Raw genomic sequence first — 24,301 nt, 5'->3', positions numbered from 1 at the left:
CCCCGACCGTGTATGTGTCACCACCCTCTTCTCCAGGCTCCAGACCCACCTGCTTCCTGACGGACGTGTGAGGGACGCACGTGCAGGAGGGGAGGTGGGTAAACCCACGCCCAGCATGAATTCTCGTTCCCAAGGGGTAAAGGTGCCCACTGAGAGCCCAGGAGAAGTCCTGTCATCTCTTTGGAGACGGGAATGCGTTATTGTGCATTAAGATGCCATGTGTGGAGCCAGGGGCCGCTCTGCTAGCGCCCTCCACCTGCACCCGCCAGGCCCCGAGGGGCCGCTGCATCATCAGGGCCCCTCGCTTCCCAGGGCCCATCACACTTCACACTTGTTCACTGACAGGTGGCATCTACAGAGGAGCAAGGACCCTGAAGATACTTCCGAACATCACTGGCACCATCTGCTTCCATTTCCCATGCGTGCCCGTCAATGTCTCGTGGTAGCCAGGCCGTGCCATGTGAGAGGGTGGGGATCCACGCCCCCGGCAGACACGGACGCCCTTGAGGCTGGTGGGGGATGACCAGGGTCACACTGAGATAAGAAACTTCATCCAAGGGCCCCAGCCAGCCCGGAGGCTTCCCGCAGGCGAACACACCGCAGGCGGGACACACCTGAGTTCACACCCCACGGCTACCACTTACCACCTGCCCCAACCCAAGGAAGGACCCCCTTCTGATGCACCTCCTCAGAGGTACAACGTCACCGTGACCAGCCGCATATCCCAGGACCCAGAGAGGCCCTGTCTGCTCCCCGCTGAATCTCTGGAGCCTGGACCAGGCCTGGCAAGTGACGGGCACCCATCTTTGCAGGGTGAATGCGTTAATGAAAGGCGTGAGGGCTCAGCACACGCTAGGGTGCTTCCCAGCTGCCGATCTTATAATCACACAGCTTCTGCGTGGAGGGCTTATTTTGAAATGTAAAGAACTGGTGAGAAGAAAGAAACCCTGAGTTTAAATCAGGTAAATGCTCCTAGCCATGTAAACTAGCCAAGAAGGAAAGAGAGGTGCATTGCAGAGGGTTTGGGTCTGTGTGAGCCTGCACAGCCCTGGGTGCATGGTGGGGGCATAATCACCCCACCACAGTCCCCGTGCGGTGCGTGAGTGCCAGACTCCCATCCAGAGACGCTTGGAAGCTAACACACACCACCAGCCGTTCTTGCCTCCAAATGGGTATCAATAGGAAAGAAAGAAACAATTCTCTCTGAGCTAATTGAAGAAATGTTGTGGGCTTCCTTGCCTCTGTGATTAAAGGAAATGAAAATGCTGCTAATTAGCAGATGGAAAATGCCATAGAAACGTGTAAACGTCCTTCAGAAACAGCCCTCCGAGAAGCTGCAAGGAGCTGTCATCGGCTGTCAACACTCCATGAAAAATCCCTCCCACACTTTACAGAAGAGGCAAAGGGAACCAGAACCCGATTCCACCTGGAGCCGCAGTGGTCTCCGCACAGGCCTGAGGTGGGGGGAAGCAGAGAGCCTGGCGGCCAAGGCGCCTCCAGGATACCTTCTGGGCAAACATGATCCTGGTGGATCGGGCACTGAACGTCAGGCACAGCTGGCACGGCCTGAACTCGGTGCCAGACACGTCCTGGGGTCGTGTCTGCAGTGGGGCACTTAGCCCCACTCAACAAGAGCCACGGAGGATGACACGTGTGGGCGAAGGCCAGTCCTACAACCTGGAGAGGGAACTGCTATAACTCTTTGGGACCATCTGTAAACTGGGGATGTCAGGCTTGTCTTGGCCGGGAGAAGCCTAGAGTCTGTTGCTGACAGGGGCTGCGCATTGTAGGACATTGCTAGACTAAGCAGGGGTTCGTAGGTTTCGGGAAAACTGACTCCGACGCTGGAATCCCATCTTGAGTCAGACAAGCATGCTAGCCTCTGTTTGAATGCCTCCAGAGACGGGGAGCTCACTACCTGAAGCAGCAGCCTAGTCCATCACAGACTGTCAGAACCTCTTGTTCTTGGAAGAAGGGTCTCTCTCCGGCCACAGGGCTACCCTCAGGGCTCACTCAAAACGTGTGGTGCAAGGTAAATACGAGTAAAAAGGTGCCCAAGTTTTGTTGGCACTACACACATTTTTCTGAACTTGAAATTTCCCTCTTTTATATAACAGGGTAGTTATTTTTAATCTCCAGAGATAAAGCAAAAAACGGCATATTTCAAGCAGTTGGAATCATTTACAATTTGAGGTTTTCCCTTTAATGTTAAGGATTTGACAGTGAACACTTACTTACATGGAAGAGGAATGGCCAGGGAATTATTCTTTCTTTTATAGAGGGAATATAAGTGCATGCGGGAGAGTTTCCTACCATCTCAGGCATCCAGCTGCCCCCAAGCTCCCTCTAACGACACACGTTTGTCCACAGGTGCCGAGAGATGGCTTTTTCTTGCTCTGATCGATGGTGATAAACCCAAGAGGTCCCAACATCTGTAATTCTGCCTCTGAGAAAAACAGGAATGTTACGACGTGCTTCCACGCCCTTCACCGAGGGGCTGCACTGTGAGAAAGCATCCTTCCAACAAGACAGCTAAAGACCAAAGTCACCCACTGGAGGAAGGTAAGAAAATGTCAGGAAAACAAGACAACAAAAAAACTAGATCATCCTAGAAAGACACATGCTACCAAAACTGACTCAAAAAGAAATAAACAATCTGGATAGACATGTAAGAAGTGAAGAGTTTGAATTCATATCAAAAACTACCCATGAGGAAAGCCCGTGACCAGATGGCTCCACTGGTTAACTCTACCAAACATTCAAGAGTTACTGTTACCAATTCTACCCAGACTCTTCCAAAAATTAGAAGAGGGAACATTTCTAAGTCATTCTATGAGGGTGATATCACCCTGATACCCAAACCAGACAAAGACATCACAAAAAAGAAAATCACAAACCAAAATCTCTCAGGAATATGAACATAAACTCAACAAAATACCAGCGAACTTTAACCAGTTACACGTAAAAAGAATTATATACCACGAGCAAGTAGGGTTTATCCCAGAATGCAAGGTTGGTTTAATATCTGAAAGCCAATTAACGTAACACATGATATCAGTAGAATAAAAAACAAACAAAAAAAAGATTATTTTAAGAGACACAGAAAAAGCATTTGACAAAATCCAACACCCTTTCCTATGTGTGTGTGTAAGAATAGGGAGGTGATTACTAAGGTATTTGGGGGCTTTTCGAGGAGATAAAAAACCTAAAACTAACTGTGGTAATGGTTGCCTGCACCTATGAGTACGCTAAAAACCACTGAATTGTGACATTAAGTGGGTGAATTGTATGGTATGTGAAAGATACCTCAATAAAACTGATATTAAAAATAATAAAAGTTGGCAAGGGTGCGGGCCAGCTGTCCCTTAGCTACAGTCTCTGCCGTCTAGTTTACCGCAGTCCCCACCACGCCCTATTACCTCCAACGCTGAAGCTAAGCATCTGCTGACGGTTAGCCCAGCTCCTCCCAGTATGTCCCTCACACCCTGCTCGTTTGCCTCACTTACTCTACACCTGTCCCACTTCAGAGACAACTCATGTTGTGGCCACTGTATCAAGACAGTCAACAGATGCAAAAAGAAAGTCAGAGAAAGGGACCAGTGGGGAGTTATGGCTGGAAACCCTGCAGAGAGTGAGGTGACATACTCCTAATTCCCGGCTAGGACACACATTTACTGCACAACCAAGGGCAAGGCAGCCGGGCTGTATTTCTGAAAGGAGATTGTGGGACCAGGTCTCTGTGAAGGCTAAGTCCCTGGAATGGGTGTTTTGTGCTCTCGCCAGTGGTGAGGGCTCCCCCGCGCGGACAGGCAATGCTGAAAGCAAGTGCGGGCGGCAGGATGGCAGGATGGCTCTCCCCTGGCTTCCCTGGCTGCACCACAGGAACCCCCACCATGCGTCAAGCACGGAGCGCCCCCGCCTCTCTCAAGTCCAGGACAAAGTCTCGCTCGGTGCCGGGATGAATGGAAAACTCCCCCAACACCTGGCAACCAGGCTTCACCAGGGGAAAGCAGGTCTTAGGCTCTGAGCAACCCAAAGGCCAGAGCAGAGCTGCAATTTCAGGACACCGCATGGGTGTCACGGTCTCTTGGTTCTTGGCTGCCTGCAATTGCGACTCACGGCAGTGGTTTGACACACTCGGCGGTCAGAGTTTCCTTTTAAAGAAAGTTCCGTTTTCACGACAGCATAATAACTCACTGTGCCAATACGCAGACATTTAGGACGTTGGTGTCTGTTTGCCTTTACTCTTTGTCATAATTATAGAGCGATTCTTTACAAATAAAAGAAATTAAACCACCTCAATGCTCTACAAGGAGAGAATGGCTGAGTACAAGTGACTGTGAGAAAATAATCAGCCAGCCTACATAGCAAACCGGAGAAAAAAACCCTTAGAATAAAAGCACTGAAAAGAGCAGAATGCTCAATTCTTCCACACCATGGGCACAGCTAGGGAGAGGGTCAGGGAAGGAACATGGAGAAACGGAAAAAGCTGATATGTCTTTAAGGGCAAGTTCCTTATGGTTCTTCTACTGGCACTCACGTAATAATGTTTTCATCTTAATTGAAAGGAAACCATTTAAGATGAAAATATTATTACTAGGTAATAACTATTATATATAATTATTAAATCCAATTAATTAATTATTAAATTAAATAATAATTATTATTTTCAGGTAACTACAGCGCGGGTAGTTTGTGGAGATGGAATACAAACCACAGAGGTAGCTCGTGAGTTTCACAAACAGCGAATCAGGGAATCTGAAGAGTGTTCGGCACACCAGCCGAGACTAAGGGCCAGCTTCGGCAACAGTCTGCTCACTCATACGAAGAGGAAGGCGGGGGCAGGGCCCCACTCACCGTGGCGATGCCCCGGGCTTCCTGATAGGCCACCCTGACCACATCTGCGCTGCTGGCGTTGAGGAAGAAGTAGCCAGAGCCTTCTCGGACGTGCAGCTCCGCCTGTTAGGAGGGGCCAGCTGGTGTCAGAGGCCTGGGGTCCCCCAGGGGTCACACCCAGGCACTGGAGCAGGGGGGAGGCTGTACCTGCACGCCCGGGTGGTTGTAGATGGCCACCTTTTCTGGACTGACCCTCACGTCTTCCACCAGCAAGAGTTCGATGGAGGCCGACACGGGCATGAGGGGATGGTGCTGAAGGGGCAAAGCCGGCACTGTCAGATCCAGGGGGGCTGGGGGCCACCTCAGGCCAGCCCACGGCCTCCCCCAGAAGAGCAGGACGAGTGGCCCCAGGGGCTGGCGCCCCCCCTCCCCGGGACCTCGTCACGTCGGGGACACGAGCCCAGTAACACCCATCGTGCTTTGAGACCACAGCCCTGCGAGGCCTCCCGAAGTCCTGCCCAGGTGGGCGCCCCATCCCACCTGCCAGGCTCCCGGGATGGACAACTCACATGCACCCCAGGAAAGTGGGACGGCGTTGCAGGCAGTGGGAGCTGCGGGCTTAGGGGATGGGAATGAACCAGCTGGGCACACTCAGCTGGGGCCGTAAGTCGGGCCACGGCGGGGAAGAGGCTGCGGCCCAAAGGCCTGAGGGCCCCCGAGGCGTGCGCCAGAGACGGCATGTGGCGAGGCCCCTCTGCCTTTCAGCTGGATCCCCCCGTTGCCTGCGTGCAGGGTGTGCAGCGGTGGAGACTGAGGCAGGGAGCCTGGTGAGGAGGCACCCCTGATCATGGAGCGGGGGGTGACCGGGGTGCAGCCCAGCGAGGGGCTCAGGACCCTGGGACGCCGGGCACAGCACAGGAGAAGCGGAAGCAGCAGGGCTCCCCGGCCCCCAAGGGCTCTGGTCAGTACCGGCTGCTTCACTCTGGCCATGTCCAGGTGGGACTGCTGGTAGCCAGTGGCAGTGGCAGAGATGGCCGTGGTGCCCGAGGCCTGGTGAACTGAAATGGCCTGCAAACCTGAGTGCGGGAGAGAAAGCGGCGTCGGGTTTGGGCCCCGCTGCTGTATCTGTGAGGCGGCCCCTCCTTCCCTCTGTCTAATTTGTAGCTTTAAATCTCCCACAGCCCTAAAAATAGGTGATGGGCTTCGTTTACACTGTGTGCACCATGAGAGTTAACGGGCCCTGAGCAAGGTTCCCGGGGCAGCTTAGAGGAGCTGGAGGAGACAGCTCAGCTCCCGGCCGTCAAGGAGTCTGTGATGGCAGCGCCACAGGGCGTCGGCGCCAGGCCGATCTGTGTACAGCCTGGGGTTTGAGATTCAGCCGCCGTGTGCACCGAGCTGTTTCCCCATCTCCCACACAGAGAGGCCATTCCTACGTCACAGACGTGTGAGGATTAAAGGAGAGTCCTGAAGCTCCCTGAGCTTTAGTCCTGGACAGAGGGGGTCCCAGCCCTCCACCCACAGATGCCGGCCCCTCTCGGCACGCGGCTCGTCTATCTGGGGCCACCGCTCACCACCCGGCTCACCGTGCAACTTCTTTTGGCCGCTCCCATCGTCCCGGGACACCAGCTGTAAGGGCGGGTCCAGCTCGATGCTGGCCAGCGACGGCCTGGTGGACTCCCACTGGATGCTCAGCGAGCTGAAATTGTCGAACCTGCGGCCCTGCTGGTCATAGGCGGCCAGGTCCAGCAGGGGGTTGCGATGGCTGGAGACCGGAACCTGCAAGAAGCCGAGGTTACCCGCTATGGCTGCACCCCAGACTGGGCGGGGTCGCCCCTGACCACATGGTGCGGCGGACCTGCCAGCTGCCTTGTAAGCTCGTAGGGGTCCCGGTGAGCCAGTGGGGGGCAAGTCTCGAACGGATGGTCACTACTGCCAGCCAGCAAGGTGCCCCCAGCCCTATGCAACCTGGCCTCCTGCTCCAGTCCGTGGTCCTCAACGGGGGCCTTGGCGGGGTCTGGAAGCATTTTTGGTTGTCACACTGCAGGGGGCACAACTGGCGTCTAGTGTGTAGAGGTTGGGGTGCTGCCGAACACCCCAGGGTGCACTGGGCAGCCCCCCAAGAAGGGGCGATCTGGCCCCAAATGTCAGCAGTGCCGAGGCTGGGGGACCCTGCCCTCAGCCTCCCCACCCGAGCCAGGCTGCTTGCCTCCACTCAGCCCTCCCCTCTCCAAATCCTGCCACCTCCCCCCGCCCCATGCCCACCTCAGCCCCTCCAGGATGCCCCCCCTCGTGGTTCAACAGGAATGCCAATTACACCCCAAAGTGTCCCAGAGCCACTGGGATGGCAACGCTTTCAGAGCCGAGTTGTCAGCTGGCCTTGACCACCCCGGTGATGGGGGCTGCCATCCACCCACTGAGGGTGAGGACGGGTCCCGGGGGAGGGAAGGGACAGAGGTCCTCGGCGGCTGAGCGGCAGGCCCCTAGGATTTCACTCCAAAAGCCCACCTCCTGCCGCGCGCACCTGAGCAGCTCTGCTCCCCAGGGCCCGTGGGGGAGCGGCCTCATTCCCCCAGACCGTGGTTCACCCCGCCCTCCCGGCCCGAATGGATGCCCGGCTCCCACAGCCCGGACTCAAACCCACCTCCGCCCAGGCAAGTCACCCACTTTCTGGAGTTTCTCCACGTGAAGTGGGAATTGCACGAGATCCTCCTTCCAGGACTCTGTTTTAAATAAGGGTCGCGTGAGAGCGTTTTAAGGGGCCTGGCTCGTGTCACTCAGGCAGGAACCTGAGCTCAGCGGTATCCGTACTTCACCAGGCACGGGTCCAGGAGGAAGGACTGAGCTTCTCTGGCCCTTGCAGTCAGGAGTGAGTGCACCACTTGCTTTGGCCAGTGAAATGTGACAAGTGACTCGTGACAGTTCTGGGGGCAGAAGCTTGAATGGTTAGAACGTGATCTGCCAGCTCTGCTTCTCTGCCCACGTTCAACTTGGGGGCCGCTCCACCGCCCGTCTTGGAAGGAAGATAACGACGAAGTGGGGCCCCCAGCCCACTGCAGGGCACACACTGCATGAGCGAGAAGTGAGCCCTTACTGTGCAGGGGTGTCGGTACTGCTGCTGAGCCCACCTGGCCCGCCTGATGCAGTCAGCAAACTCCCACCTCCCTCGCCCCCGGAGAACTCTGGACCAAAGCAGGTCCCAAATTCTAAATGCAGGTCAGCATGATCACCTGGGGATGCAAAGGAGTTTACAACCATTGTGGACGCGAGTCGGGAGCTGTGACTGTGGGCGGGGAGAACAAAGTGCGTATTCTAGAGGCCCCACTCTGTCCCCCAGATGCGACCCGGGGTGGAAAACTAACGTTCTTCCCTTCCTCTTCCTCCTCGGGGTGGGGTGGGGCGGGGCGGAGGGGGTGGTGGGGGGAATGAACAAAGCATCAATCATGCTCGCAGGTTCACTGGTCCTGCCAATGGCAAGAGCATCATCCCCAAACGGGGAGGCTGAGGCTCAGAGATGTTAAGTTGCTTGCCCAAGGTCACACAGGTTTAGGGGTGGAACTCTCTGGTCTGATTTTAAAGCCCACCGGCCTTGCCAGACGCTGTGCAGCCTCTCCCCAGCACACGAGTCAGGAGGCAGCTCCATTCAAGCCCCAGCCTGTCACCTCCTGGCAGTGAGCTGCACGGCTGACACCCAGCTCAGAGGACTGGGGTCAGGCCGCAGTGCAGTCCCACTTTGTCACTCTGACAGGTCAGCCCCGTTTTAGTGCCTGGCCTCGCCAGTGACCGACTCTGCAAACACGTCTTGGGCAGCCTCTGGCTTTGGAGACGTATAAAGTGAAACTGATTTGCACCAGGATGTGTGGCAAGGATATATCTTCCTCAGGGTCGCCTGGTGAGACCATAAATCTCAGGGGCCACGCCTGACTGGCTTGCGGCTCTGGAATCCCAGCACGGATGGACCACAAGGCAATTCTGTGTCTGAGCAAAGATCTACAACACACGAGAGCCAATTCAGAGCCGCACTCGCTGCCTGACCGGCATCTTTCAGCCAAGAGACAACCCCGGGCTGACCCCGAGGTCACAGCCGACAGACGGCCAGACTCGGCTCCTTCAGCGAGTAGCCAATGTTTAAGTACAGGAAAGAGGCACATGGATCTGACTGTTTTTTCCTTTGAAATTGAGAAGGTTTGGCCAGCCTGGGGTTGAACACGCTGGAGCTGAGGGGGCTTTGGAGGAGCACCCGCTGTTCAGGCCTGACCATCCCCCTGGCCCTGATCTCAGCACCAGGCACGTGAGCCTACAGAATAAGGGCAGGGGGCGGGGGGGTTGGGGAGGGGTCCCTGGATCACTCATCCATCCACCATTCACTGAGCTCCCACCACGAGCTGGGTCCTGAGAGAGAGATTCACAAAGATGAAAACGAGTACAGGCACAGCTTGGAGATGTCACGCTTCGCACATCCCTCGTCTTTACAACCTGAAGGTTCGTGGCAACCGTGTGTCGAGAGATTCTGTCACTGCCATTTTCCCAACAGCATTTGTTCACTTCGTGTCTCTGGGTCCCGTTCTGGTAATTCTCGCAATAGTTCAGACTTTTTCGTCATTAATTATATGTACTTGTTAGGGTGTCTGTGACCAGGGACCTTTGAAGTTACTGCCATGACTCACTGAAGGCTCAGAGGTCGGTTAGCATATTTTAGCTATAAAGTCCTTTTTAATTACGGTCTGTAATTGTTTCTTTAGCCATAACACTATTGCACACTTCACAGACTATAGGATACTATAAATGTAGCTTTTATATGCCCTGGGAAACCAAAAAGTTCCTGAGACTTGTTTTATTGCGATATTCGCACTGCACTGCAGGGTCTGGAACCGAACCCACGCTGTCTCTGAGGTCTGCCTGTGCGTAAATTCTACGGCATGAGTTGATGCTGGGTGCTTGGGGGCGGGGAGGGGGAGAAGGGAACCGCGTAGGAAATGCTGAGTGGGGACCTTCAGATAAGGTCTAAGGCTGAGGAAGGCCCCCCCGCCCCCGAGAAAGTAACGTGTGAATAAAGAGCTGCGGGTTCGGGAGGGAAACAATTCCAGCCAGGGGACAGCAAGCCAGAACACGGGACTGTCCCAGCATCCGAGCACTGATCGCGGGGGGAAGGTGACGGGCGGTCTCAGGGCCTGCAGGTCCCCCTCTGACTCCCTATGTCCGGTCCCGCTTATCCCCCGCAGGAACTCTGGATGTCACTGTCATCACTCAAAGGAGGCAGCTGCACGGCGGGTGGGATTCAGGCTAGGCCCGAATCCGGCTCCCCGGCACACACACACGGTGGACCCAGCAAGCCGGGTCTTCCAAGCATCCAGACTTATATGATGTCTTTCTTTCCACAAGGGATAATTTGCTGAGTACATAAAAGTGATTTAAAGTGTAAAACTTTCAGGACATTCATCTCAATAGCCCCCAAAGTCTTTTCCTGAACACACACATATTTTCACCTTAGGGAAGGCAGTCAGCCACTCCATGACATGCACACCCAGGCCCGGGACGGGGAGGATGCGGCAGCATGGCAACGAGCCTGCGGAGGGGCCCTGGGCTCTGAGCCCGGGTCTCCCCCCGCAGGAGGATGCTCTCTGCAGGCCCGCGGGGCAGAGGAGAGGGCCCTGAGCCGCACACACAGACTCCTCACTTTAACCAGTGCCGTCGAGGCCCCAGTCCTCACGGGACCGGCGGAGGGGCTCACGTGCCTCAGAGCTGAGGGGTCAGTGAAACCCCCAAGATCGCCAGAGCAGCGGGAGAAAAAGCTGAACTAAGCTCACAAGGACAGGAGGCCCAGAGGCACGGGCCAGATGGTGGGCTTGTTCCCAAGTCCCAGGCCCTGGCGTCTGGCGCCTCCCCTAGAGCTTCAAAGGGATGCAACTTGACCCAACAGCAGCAGGAGCCGACTCCCAGTCTCGCTGCCCCAGGCAGGCTGCTGGACACGCCCCGGGGCTGACTGCAGGCTGGGGCTGGGAGAGAAGCAACTGCAGGGCTGCCGAGGAGGCACCGGACTTGGAGCTGGACAGACGTACGTTCTGCCTGCGGGTCCAGCCCTCAGGGACGAGGAGCAAGACACACACAGCAGTTCTGATCACTGTGTGGGCAGCAGGGATGCAGAGACCCTGGGCTGGCCCCGGGGCCTTTGCACTTGCTGTTCCACCTGCCTGGGGCACCCTGAGCTTGGCCCCTCTTGGCTGGCACCCCGAGCACGGGCGTGAGCCTCTGTGCCCTCCTCACAGGGGCCTTTCCCTAGAGTCTGAGGTCCCCTGTCTCCACAGGGCTTCCCACCCGCCCATCCACCACGTCTGCTGTGGGCCTCCCGTCGGCTCCAAGGCCCGAGCCTCGCCTGCCCTGGGTACTCTGCGTTCCAGAACCTGACGTGTGCCCGGCACAGGGGGTGAGATCCAACAAACGTATGCTGAGGGATGAGAAGAAAGAAGCCTGGTTCCCTTCCGAGAAGGGCCGCGGCCGGCCAGCAGGGCGTGTGCATGCCTGACCCTGACCAGGGGCTTCCAAATCCTCCATGTCCAGCCGTCCGGTCTCGAGGGTCTCAGGGGTGGAGGCTGGACTGCTGTCACCTCACAGCCCTGCTGTCAGGGACCCCAGTGACTTTCTTCCCTCTGCTCGCAGTGACCTTGGAAACACAGCGCCATCCCCCGCACCGTGGAGAAGACTACAGCCAGCCACTCCCTCTGCAACTCCTGCCTTGAGACAAGAACCCCACCTTCACAGCCTCGAGCCACACAGGAAAGCGACGAGATCTGTACAGACGGCCAAGTGCCTGCGCAGAGAGGCGGCAGAGTCCGGGCACTGCCACCAGTAGCTGTGACCTCCAGGTCCCGGGTCCCACTTGTCACACGCAGACAGGTGCCCGCCGGACAAGGCGAGCGTAGGGCTGAGGGGGCAGCACCGGGCGTCGCCTGGCCTACCCACGCCGCCTCCCCAGAAGGCCACTCACCACCTGCTTGCTCTGCTGCAGCAGTGGGCAGGACAGGTCCAGCTGGGGGCTGGCGTAGACGGGCGCCAGGGTGAGCCTGGAGGGCGGCGCACACACGAACTTCACCACAGCAGGCTCCAGCGCCGGGAAGGGGTTCGTGATGCTGGGCCTGTTGCCCACCGTGAGGGCGACGACCTGGCGGAGCAGAAACAGCCGTCAGACACCCCACGCCTGAGCCCCTGCTCTGCTGAGAGCCCCCGGGACTCAAACGTGCTCTTCTGCACGACTGGGATGGTGGTGATGCCCGCAGCCCAAGCGGGTTACAGTGGTCCAGCGACACACGCCCAGGAGAGAGCTCCCTCAACGTGCAAGAGACCTTCCGACAGGGGCCCTGGCACCCTCTACTAACAGAACAGAACCACTGCCTGCTCCTGGGCCCGAGGAAGAGGTGGGTCGGGGGAACACCATGCAGCTTCCCGGGACCCTATGAAGACCCCAAGGCTGATGAGCAAACTGACAGGCTTGTGCGTTTTGAATGAGGAATCCGGAGTGACCTGAAGACACCCATCACAACGAGGTGCAGGTGCCACAGAATGTGTCTGATGGACTGAGCCCCTTGGGGAGGGACCAGCTGAGGGCTACGGAGGGCGGGGCGGGTGAGCAGGTGCTGAAGCCACAGCCCCGCCCTCCTTTCGCCTCTTAGACAAGCTCAGCTGGAGGCTGCAAAGACGGAAATTAAAGGTGCAAGAAAAGACACGGAGATTTATGTTTGCTTTCAGGGCTGGGACCTCAGAAATCAAGCCCGGCCCGCGTTTTACGAGCAACACGGCTCACGGCCGGTCCTGAGGGAGCGGCCCCCGGCCCCTCAGTGACACTCACTTTCACACGCCAGAACAGTCCGGCCCAGAAGCCCCTCAACCTTCCTGACCACGAGGCAGGACAGAGGGCAGTGTCCTGGGTGACCCCCAACACCCCAGGAAGCGACCCCAGAGCAGCAGGGTAGGGGCCCCTCAGGGCGACCTTGCTGAGGGTCCAACCCCTACCGTCCGAGGGGGGACACGGATGACTGAGCCAAGCCAGGGATAAGAAAGTTCTCTACGTTCATTTTTGACTAAGTTTATTCTTGTTGTGGTATTCATTATTATGTCTTTATTTTTCTTATTCTTCAATTGATTTTGTAAAAAAAACAATGAAGCCAGTGGAAGTGGGCCTCTCACTGTGCATCTTTTCCGCTCACACCCAGCCGGTCTCAGTGTGGCCGTCTTCGTGAGGGTGCCTGGGGGCCGGTGTGTGTGTGTGTGTGCGTTTTAACATCAACGGACATGCTTTGTACTAGTAAATAAACACAGAAAGGTGTTCACTTCCCCCAAGAAAGGGGCTCTCTCCTATGTTCTTGATTCACGCTGGCCTCCTCACCCCTTGCCTTCTGTTTCCCGGCACCCTGGGAATGGAGGGTTACACCCCTACTATAACCAGACAGGTGTGCAGCCCTGAGCCTGGGACTGCCAGGCACAGGGGAACGGAGGGGCGAGCTGCTGCTCTATCCAGCCGATGCCGGCCCTGCAGGGATCACAGGTGCATTGCGCTCAGTCCACCCAGGCTAATTTTTTTGGTTTTCAGCATTAAAAAAAAAAATCAAGACACTTCATACACCTGAAGTTAATATAATAGTGTAAATCAACTATATTTCAATCTAAAAAAAAGATTTCAGAGAAAAAAATACTGGGATTCTCGGTTCATCCTGAAACACCGAAAAGATCTGCCCACCCTGGGTCTGCAGTCTCACTCATTTATAATACTGATACTTGCCTGACCCTGGAGGCCTCCGACTTTGCAAGCCCGATCTCATCCCACCCGGACTTGACAGTGGGGAGTGCTGACGCCCTGGACCAAGAGATCGCCCCGGGTGTGGAAAGAGAGGCAGGACTGGCCAGCGTGTAGCGCGGTCCCAAATGCGGCACCCCGCTAGGCCCAGATGGTGCTCACTCAATCACCCCACCACCCTGATCCTCAGTCTGCCTGTCTGTGAAGTGGGTACAACAGCCACGGCTGTCTCGCAGGGTTGCCTCGAGCAGTCAGATAAAATAACGCTGCGAGGCACAGCGGGGTGCTTGGGGGACGTGACTTTCCATCCCTCGCTCTGGGCAAGGCGGGTCTGGGGGTGGCCGCCCGCTCACCTGCTCGCCCAAGACCTGGCAGGTCACGAGGATCCAGTGTTGCTGGTGATTCCGGGCGGCAGGGGGCCCAAAGAGAGCCAGACTGACGCTGTCCATGTCCTCAGAGGTGACGTTGCGGAAGAACTTGGAAGGCTCCAGGACCCAGGGTCTGGGGCCCCCCTCGAAAAGCATCTCTTTTGAGGAGCCGAGGGTCACCAAGGCGACAGAGGAGGGGTCCACAGCCTGTGGGAGAAAAGAGGGGAAGCGTCAACGTCTCCCTGGGAGAGGCGAGCCTGCCAGGGCTGGGGTGGCTCACTCTCTGGTCCTTGCTTTACTTGGTGCTGGTTGTCCCGCCAGGAAATGATCTGTTTGGGCGTCTGTCTCCCCAGCTGGCCTATAGGCTCATTAAAGGAAAGGCGTGTCTATTTCCTCTCGTATCTGCAGCGCGATCTCAGCCACATGAGAAATGAAAGACCTTACAGACAAACTGAAATATTTTTAAAAGGGTAAATTACAACCACACTGTGATACTATTTCTCTGCCATCTGATTAGCAAAAATCCAAAAGTCTGAGCACACACACTGCTGGTGAGTCCGTAGGGAAACACGTACTCTTTTATAAAATTAATTAACTTGCTTTTTGAGATATAATTGACATGTAACATTATATTCATTTCATTAGTACAACATAGTGTTTTGATATTGGTATATGTTGCAAAATGGTCACCAGAAGTCTAGTTAACATCTATCACCACACAAAGTTACAATTTTTTCTTCTTGTGATGAGAACTTTTAAGATCTATTCTCTCAGCAATTTTCAAAAACAGTACATCGAGAAATGTGTTCTATCCCGCTGGGGAGACAGGAAAATGGCACAACCCCAAAAGAGGGAAATTTGGCAATATCTACTAAAATGACAGTCATATTTACCCCTTGTCCAAGCAACATTCCTTCTAGGAATGGACTCCGAAGATATGCCTCCATGAATATATAAAATATATGTACACACAGAGCTACGCATTACAGTATTATCTTAAAGAGTAAAAGCTTGGAAACAGCACAAACACCCACCAGCAGGGGCCTAGTTAGGTAAACTGTGGTCTATCCATACAATGGAATGTCAAACAAAGATCTTCCCGTGTGGATGTGGAGAGATTTGCAGGTTATTTTCTTTATTTTCCAAACAAAGAAGCAAAGTGCAGAACAGGATATCTAGCACACTACCTTTGAGTAAGAGAGGAACGGGCAGGGCATAAGAAAATATAATCGGGGCTTCCCTGGGGGCGCAGCGGTTGAGAGTCCGCCTGCCGATGCAGGGGACGTGGGTTCGTGCCCCGGTCCGGGAAGATCCCACATGCCGCGGAGCGGCTGGGCCCGTGAGCCATGGCCACTGAGCCTGCGCGTCCGGAGCCTGTGCTCCGCGACGGGAGAGGCCACAACAGTGAGAGGCCCGCGTACTGCAAAAAAAAAAACCAAAAAAAAACAACATATAATCGTTCTTGCTGACTTTTGCAAAAAGAGACACTGAAACTGTAAAATGGAAACTAATCAAAATAGTTTTTGACAAGAGGCAGGGAAGAGATGGAAGTGAGGCTTCTGGGTGTACTTTGAATACAGGTTTAACTTGGGAACCACATAAACAACTTAGACAAAAAATAAGGTTAAAAAAAGCAAACCCTAGGGCTTCCCTGGTGGCGCAGTAGTTGAGAGTCTGCCTGCCGATGCAGGGGACACAGGTTCGTGCCCCGGTCCGGGAAGATGCCACATGCCGCGAAGCAGCTGGGCCCGTGAGCCATGGCCGCTGAGCCTGCGCGTCCGGAGCCTGTGCTCCGCAACGGGAGGCCACAACAGTGAGAGACAAAAAAAAAAAGCAAACCCTAAAACTGAGAAGAAACGGAAACAAATGATTCTACCTGTGACAGGCTGATCATCTCAATGCTGAGAAGACCAAACCTGCATCAATCCCCTCTTCTTGGACTAATTGACCTTAACCTCTTGTGCTTCCCAATATCTTTTAGGCCAAGAGTTGCAAACACCTGTTAGCCCCAAGGTCCAACTCTGATTGGCTGGTAATGGCTATGGGGGTGGGGATCTGTGCTCCTGAGGCTGAATCAGCGCTTGGCAATAAAGGCAGCCAGGATTGATTAGCAATGTCTGCAGTGGGCACAGACGGGCACACACAGAAGCTGTGCCTACATTAGACCAGAGTCCACAAAGGCAGAGTGACTTCTCGTTCAGAATCGCCAGTGTCCTAGGCACGTGGAGGTTACCAGGAACCCACATCCAGTGAGTCCTTGACAGCTTAATGCCCAGAACACACAGAATACTTGACAGTTACCTCCAGGCCCGGCTCCCCCAAGCCCTACTCACCTGGACCCCTTAAAGTCCAGTGAGTGCTCGTGCAGATCAGGGCACAACGACCCATCTCAGACCCTCTGCAGCGGAGACCCTGTGGGGATGTCATGAGCCTGGGCTGAGCCAGAGCCTCCCCTACCCAGCCAGTGCCAGCCTCCCCTGTTCCCTCCATTTTGGCCCACGGTGTTTGCCAGCCCGCTGCTGCGGTCATCTCTGCTGACCTGCTCATCAGACCCCTGATGCTCTGTTCAGCTCTTTCCATGCTCTCACCCCCACGGGGGCTGCTTCCCACAACTGCCAACAGCCTGAAGCCCTCGTAGGTACAGACTGATAACCACTCAGCTGTCACCGCAGTCCTGAACCTGGAGCAGTGCCCCAGCCAGATGTACCTCCGTATGGAGAGGGAATGTCACTGCATGACAGCCTTAAGATGTCACATACCCTTGAGGATGGAGGCAGGTCGGGGCAAGGTGATGATCTGCCGAGGCCTGTGGGGCTCAGGTCCCCTTGGTTGGGTGCTAAACCCTTAGTAAAGAAAGGGTGTCACTTGTCAGTGAGAATTCTGTCCTTCTGACTTTTTTTTTTGCGATATGAATAATTTTCTGAATTTGCTGTCAGTTAGCTCTCCAGGCATCCCTCCCTGAACACGTGTGCACAGGTGTGTACACACACAATTCCGAGGAGCCCCCCACAGACTCTATCTTGCTACATGCCCACCAAAGAAACCATCAACAGGGCCCTTTTCCTGCACGTGATGAGGGCCTTTGGCCCTTCCTCCCTGGACCACCCCTCCCTCCTCCAGACAGCTGCACAGCCTGCTCCCGTGCTTCACTGAGGCCTCTGCTCAAACCTCCTCCTCAGGGAGGCCTTCCTGGATCCCCCGTCCAAGGCAGGACCTCCCGTCACCTGTTACCTCCCTTCCCAGCTGGACCGCCCTTCTCACCACCTGTCATCACTTCCTGTGTGTTCTTAAGTGCATTTGCTTCTCTGTCCCCAAAGCTAGAATGAAGCTGTCACTCAGCTGTGTGACCTTAAGCGGGTTAATGTCTATAAGGCTCAGTCTCCCGTCCTATAAAATGGGTACAATGAGAACCCTGCCTCATGGGTTATCGCAGATTCAAGGGGGCGTGGATGGCAGCCCTGAACACACATGTAGCATATGCTCAGTAAATGGCCCCCACTACTGTCAACTGTCGCCGCCATTTTGCAGATGGAAAGAGTGAGGGCCAGCAAGCAGAAGCAACTCGTCCAAGTTCACCCAGCGGGCGGGCCTGGGTCTGTTCCGACTCCAGATGCCCTGCTCTCACCCGTCTCATCACCACAACCAGAACAGCTCTGCTATGGACAAAGTAGGTCACTGTAAACCTTGCAGGAGGATTTCTTCCTGACCAGCCCAATAGAAAGACTGTGCAAAAGTACCACACGTCCTATAATTAAAGCTGCAGAATGATCAATTATCACCTTGCCGTGTAATTCTCTTCCCATCCAGGCATAAAAGCGTCACCGAACCGTGTGCCAGGGAGATAGGTTAATAATCAACATGGCTAGTGAAGGACACTGATAAATCGTACTGGGGGCGTCAACACGCAGATACCAACACAGGCCAAGCAGGAGAGGAGGGGCCCTGTATCGCAGTCGAGACCTTCTCTCTCAGGGACTCAATTTCCTGGTTTGCAAAACAGGAGGGCATCTGGTCACCAAGAGGCCCTTAGCGCGCCAGCAGTCCGCGTTTCCAGGAGACGGACTACCCGCCTCAGTCCAGGATCCAGAGAAAAGGAGAGGGGAGGGGAGGGGAGGGGCAGTCAGAGGTGACAGTCCCCCCCTGCCGCCCCGGCACCTGGCTGACCCAGAGGCTCCAGGGTGCACAGCCCACGCTGATATCACCGGGGTGAAGGAGCCAGGCGGGGACCCAAACCCTGGCACTCCAAGCTCCCAAAGAGTAACCCACAGGTGGGGTGACAATGTACCCCAAACTGTTGCAGCCAACCAGGCTGAAGAGGAAGTGGTGTGTTGGCCGTGAAGGGAGTTAGGGAACTGGCAAGACAGCCTCCCTCTGTCTGCGGGCCAATTAGACAGAAGAGGTTACAGGTAAGTCGGGCCGGGGGGTGGGGTGGGGTGGGGGGCTGGCGAGTGGCACCTGTTAGATCTGGGGAGGGTCTTTCTTCTGCCAGTGGGGGGCGTCCTTACAATGTGCTTCCAAGACACGGCCACTCACCCTCCCCGCTAGCAGCAGGGGTCTCATGGGTGTGACTGTCCTTCCCTGACCTCACCTGCTGCCCACGGCTGCATGAGAACGTCCAGCTCCTAAGGCATCTAACCCTCGCTCGACCTGACCCAGGGAGCCTCCGCAGTCTCATGCCTCACCCCGAGATACACACACTCCTTCTGGTGCCCCACCAGCCGAGCTTCCTGCCTTCACACTCTCCTTCTGCTTCTGCGTTCACAGGTGACCTGTGCCCACGGGACTCTTCGCTACCTCTACTACACTCACTGTGTTTGTCTGCACGTCTGCATTCCTCACAGGTGGGCAGCCTCCCAGGGCACAGAGGGTGAGATATTTCTCTAGATCTGTCTCCCCACCCTGAGCCTTGTACTAACAAAGCACCAGGGACTGTCTGCAGAGTGAACTGGCAAGCACAGGCTGGACAAGAACTGGTAGCTGCCTTTCCAGTTTCCACACTCCTCTCTTCCTCAGAGAAAGAACTTCCATTTTATTAGGGTGGTAAACTGCCCAGCTGAAATGATTCCCCAGTCTCTTACAGCTAGCTGTGGCCAGCAGATGAAGTTCCGGCCAATGAGGTGCAGGTGGAAGCTGCTCTTTTAAACTTCTGACAAGGCTACTACAGGAAACTAACTCGGCTCAGAGATGAGCTCTTTCCCCTTCTGGTTATATGGAATGCAGATGTGATAGCTGCAGCTCCAGCAGCCACCTTAGAGCATGAGGCAACTTTGAGGATGAAATCCACATATTAGGACGATGAAGTAGAAAGACAGAAACCTGGGTCCCTGATGACTACAGAGCTGCCACACTAGACCTGTGTGAAACCTCTCATGTGAAAGAGGAATAAACTCTCTATTCACTAAGCCACTGTTATTTTGCGTTTTGTCACTTGCATATACACCTAATCTTAACAGATATCAAGGCACAAGAAAGATGAGAGAAGAGACACATATCCTGTTCTTTTCCCTATAATTTCTCCAGTCAGGAAGCCACCTTTATTGGGGACATGTCCTCCTTATCTTCATCCTTACATCCCAGCTTGGGACAGTGAGCTCAGGGGTTGGCCCAGATCATCAGACCATGTGGTCATCTGGACAAGCACCCAGGAGGGATCCTGAAGAACCTCCTACCCAGGCTCCGTCACACGGCTGGCTGTGGCAGGGCCTCCCCAGGATGACCGCTGCCACCTTAGGGATTTTAGTTTTCTCTCAGCCCTGCTCCCTGAGCCCTCTCACCTCCAGGGTCCTGGTCAGTGAGAGGATCTTGACCTTTCAATTTTATGCTGCCATCTTTCCTTCCTCTGCCCTCCCTATCACCCTTTCAACGCTTTACTTTTTCCATGGCATGCATATACAAAATATCTTACTTACTAGTTTATTTACTGTCTGTCTCTCCCTCTGCCTCTGCTACAATGTCAGCTCATGAGGAAAAGGATTTCTGTGTGGTTTTTTGCCCTGTCGTACCCCTAACGTTTAGCGCAGGGACCGGCACCTATAAGTAGGTGTTCATATATATTTTGGTTTGGGGGATCAGGAGACCTTGGATTCAGCCCTAGCTAGGTAACCCTGGACACATTTCCCCACTCACTCCTTCTAAATTAAACAACTCTTCTCAAAAAATTAAAAACAGAACTACCACATGACCCAGCAATTCCCATAAATACTTATGGGCATTTATCCAAAGGAAAGAAAAACACTTACTTTAAAGGAAATCTGTACCCCATGTTCACAGCAGCGTGATTTACAATAGCCAAGATATGGAAACAACTTAAATGCCCATTAATGGATGAATGAATAAAGAAGATGTGACATAGATATATATAGATATAATAGAATATTATTCACCCATAAAAAGAAGGAAATTCTGCCATTTGCAACAACGTGGATGGACCTTGAGGGTATCACACTAAGTGAAGTAAACCAAGACAGACAAAGACAAATACCTTATGATCTCACTTATAAATGGAATCTAGAAACACAAAAACAAAAACCACAAACTCATAGAAACAGAGAACAGACTGGTGGCTGCCAGAGGCAGGAATTGGGGGCAAAATGGGTGAAAGTACAAACTTCCAATTACAAAATAAGTGAGTCCTGGGGATGTGAGGTACAGCATGGTGACTCTAGCTAATAACGGTCTGCTGCATACGTGAAAGCTGCTAAGAGGGTAGATCTAAAAGTTCTCATCACACACACACAAAACTTGTAACAATGCGTGGTGATGGATGTTAACTAGACTTATTGTGGTGACCATTTCACAACAGATGCAAATATTGAATCACTCTGTTGTCCTAAGGAAACTAACACAAGGTTATATGTCAATTATATCTCAATAAGAAATCCACAACAACCCTTGGTTGTCGTCTGCTCTGTATCAGGCAGTGTGCCCAGGGCTAGGGGTGCAGCGATGAAGAATTCTTATGTCACTGAGCTAGCTTCTAATGGCCGAGGGGGAGAAGAAAATGCATCCCAAATCAAGGGGACCAGAGCTATCCTAGCGGCTGGGACTGGTGCCCGGGAAATGCAAGTGCTGACTGGCCCAGCCTGGGAGGCCCGCCCCACAGGAGGGGCAGGCCCACGCTCTCCGGGCCGCCCGAGCGAGGCTGCCTGGCCGCACCCTGGAGGAAGGGCCAGGTCTTCCTTGTTCACACAGTAACAGCTAACCCTTACTGAGCGCTCAGTACCTCCTAGGGACGGTTCTCAGCCCACTTGGTTCGTGAGCTCAGCTCACCGTCACCACAATCCTGGGAGGCAGGTGTTGTATTAGCCCCATTTACAGGCAGGGAAACTGAGGCCCAGGGAAATTACATCAGCCAAAGTCACAGAGTTGGTGCTGGACCTGGATTGAAACTCGGGAGTTGGTGTCAAACAAAGGCAGCACGCTCTGAGTAGGAACGCTCTAAATGCCTTCTGCACGAAGACGCACGGGGGACCCAGACGCTGACGGTTACCTGGCATCAGGTGAGGGGCACATCCAGACCTGACCCAGGCCCCGAGGCCCCAGAATCTGCACCACGTGCCGGGCCATTGTCCCCCCCAACGCCAGGGTTCTGTGGAGACCCTGCAGGGTGAGTCTCTACTGGACCAGGAGCCCCTCTGTCCCGATCCGTGTGGGAATCATTTCATCCACAAGGATGTCGGCGCTCACTGTCTGCCAGCAGGGAGGCCCTGCCCCTGCTCCATACTCCTAATTTCAGCTTGACAATCACCTCTGTAGCTGTCCCCAAAGCTATTCTGAACAATCAGTGTTTTAACACACATTCACCAGAGCAGATGGATAATTTGCACCAGGGAACGGGGGGAGGGCAGGGCCTGGGGCTCACCTTGAGGGGCAGGTAGGCGGCAATGGTGATGCGGGCGCTCAGGTGGATGTGGCCGTGCTTGTAGCTCACGAGGAGCGCGGTGTAGCCCTGGGCCTCTGCCCTGACCGTGACACCACTGCAGTGCTCAGGCCCCGGCCGCAGCCTCCCTGCAAGAAGAGAACCACAAGGTCACCGAGACCTTGCCTCTGCCGGGAAAGACAGGACAGGCTGACTGCCCTCTTTCATTCTGGGCTTGAAACGAATCTTTTTAACTTACCATTTTAGAGTATAATTCCCATACCAAAGAGCACATGACACATTGTAAGCACACAACTCACAATTTTTCCCCCACAAGCTGAACACGCTGTGTTTCCAGGACCAGGATCAAGAAGCAGTACGACCTGCACACTACCCCTGGGATCTCCTGTGGACCCTTCTGGTCAGGAGCCCCGCCCCAGAGGAAAACCACTGTTCACTGACTTCTAAGAGCACAGCTGAATTCTGCTGGCTCTGGACTCCATACGAAGGGAACCGCCTTGGTACCTGCCCCCTTCAACTCAACACTGGCGGTGAGATTCCACCTTATGTTTCGCACGCTGTAGATCTTCCATTCACATTTGTGCGTCACGCTGCTGTGTGAACAGACAGCGGTTTGTCCACGCTACAGGGACCACGCGGGGCTGCGACGAGTCGCGCTGCTGTGCGCGTGTGTGCGTGTTTCTTTGGGGACGTATTCACCTCTTCGGAGGGGTGCACCCCGAGGAGTGGGAGTGCAGGTAGTGGGAGTGTGTGCTCAGCTTCCCTCATTATCGCCAATTACCTTTCCCAAAGTGGCTGATGGACTTACGCTGCCTCTAGTGGCTGTGAAACATCCCTGCCAATCCTTGGTAAATATTTTCCCTCTTTTACTAATTAAAAAAAATTCTGGTAGAATACACATTAACACAAACTTTTACCACGGTAACAACGTTTCCAGTTCAGTGGCATTAGGTACATTCACACTGATGTGAACCATCACCCATCTCCAGACCACTCCTCATCTCGCCAAACTGAAACTCTGAACCCATCAAATATAACTTCCCAACGCTCACCCCCTCCAGCCCCTGGCAACCACCATTCTACTCTCTGTCTATATGAATTAATGCTGCTATAAACATGGACATACAAGTATTTCATCAAGATTCTGCTTGCAATTATTTTGGGTATATACCCAGAAATGGGATTGCTGGATCATATAGCAGTTCCATGTTTACTGTCTTTTTCTTTATTTTTTTGGCCGCATCGGGTCTTAGTTTTGGCACACGGGATCTTTCATTGCGGCATGCAGGCTTCTCTCTAGTTGTGGCGTGCGGGCTTCTCTCTCTAGTTGTGGCACGTGGGTTTTCTCTCTCTAGCTGTGGCACCGGGCTCCAGGGCACATGGGCTCTGTAGTTTGTGGCATGCGGGCTCTCTCACTGAGGCCCGCGAGCTCAGTAGTCATGGCACGCGGGCTTAGTTGCCCCAGGGCATGTGGGATCTTAGTTCACCGACCAGGGATCGAACTCGCGTCGCCTGCACTGGAAGGTGGATTCTTTACCACTGGACCACCAGGGAAGTCCCCCACGTTTAATTTTTTCAAGACCCTCCATACTGTTTTCCACAGTGGCTGCACCATTTTACATTCCCACCAACAGAGCACAAGGGTTTTAATATCTACACATCCTCAGCAACACTTGTTTTTTTCTGTCTTTTTGCTAGGAGCCATCCTAAAGGGGTTTAGGTGGTATCTCACTGTGGTCTTAATTTGAATTTATATCATGATTAGAGATGCTGAATTTATATCATGATTAGAGATGATCTTTTCATATACTGGTTGGCCATTTGTATATCATCTTTAGAGCAATGTCTATTCAAATCCTTCATCCATTTTTTTCGTTAGGTTATTTGTTTTATTATTGTCAACTTGTAGGAGTTCTTTATATATTCTATAAATTTATTTATTTATTTATTTATGGCTGCATTGGGTCTTCATTGCTGCGCACGGGCTTTCTCTAGTTGCGGCGAGTGGGGGCTACTCTTCGTTGTGGTGTGCGGGCTTCTCCTTGCAGTGGCTTCTCTTGTTGCGAAGCACCGGCTCTAGAAGCCTGGGCTTCAGTAGTTGTGGCGCACGGGCTCAGTAGTTGTGGCTCGTGGGCTCTAGAGGGCAGGCTCAGTAGTTGTGACGCACGGGCTTAGCTGCTCCACGGCATGTGGGATCTTCCCGGACCAGGGATCGAACCCACGTTGCCTGCACTGGCAGGCGGATTGTTAACCACTGAGCCACCAGGGAAGTCCCATATATTCTAGGTATGAACCCCATATCAGACATATGATTTGCAAATATTTTCTCCATTCCATAGGTTGCTTTTTATTTTTAAGACTTTTTTAGAGCAGTTTTAGGTTCACAGAAAAATTAAGAGAAAGGCACAGAGATGTCCTACGTACTCCCTACCC

At 54.0% G+C, this 24,301-nt stretch overlaps 1 protein-coding gene across 1 annotated transcript in view; it reads right to left on the bottom strand.

The window, feature by feature from the left end:
• NUP210 (nucleoporin 210) overlaps positions 1 to 24,301 on the bottom strand; it is a 95,383-nt gene that overhangs the window by 30,910 nt on the left and 40,172 nt on the right. The window contains exons 14-20 of the mRNA XM_024763426.1: positions 21,851 to 21,996; positions 13,975 to 14,196; positions 11,819 to 11,992; positions 6,420 to 6,612; positions 5,806 to 5,912; positions 5,044 to 5,148; positions 4,858 to 4,959 (exon numbers count right to left, since the gene is read on the bottom strand). Of these exons, the coding sequence (XP_024619194.1) occupies positions 4,858 to 4,959; positions 5,044 to 5,148; positions 5,806 to 5,912; positions 6,420 to 6,612; positions 11,819 to 11,992; positions 13,975 to 14,196; positions 21,851 to 21,996 (1,049 nt within the window). The remainder of the gene's footprint in view (positions 1 to 4,857; positions 4,960 to 5,043; positions 5,149 to 5,805; positions 5,913 to 6,419; positions 6,613 to 11,818; positions 11,993 to 13,974; positions 14,197 to 21,850; positions 21,997 to 24,301) is intronic.

This window comes from Neophocaena asiaeorientalis, unplaced genomic scaffold (genome assembly GCF_003031525.2).
Source record: "Neophocaena asiaeorientalis asiaeorientalis breed wild unplaced genomic scaffold, Neophocaena_asiaeorientalis_V1.1 scaffold433, whole genome shotgun sequence".
Classification (NCBI taxonomy): Eukaryota; Metazoa; Chordata; class Mammalia; order Artiodactyla; family Phocoenidae; genus Neophocaena; species Neophocaena asiaeorientalis.
This window is presented reverse-complemented; position numbering and strand designations above follow the sequence as displayed.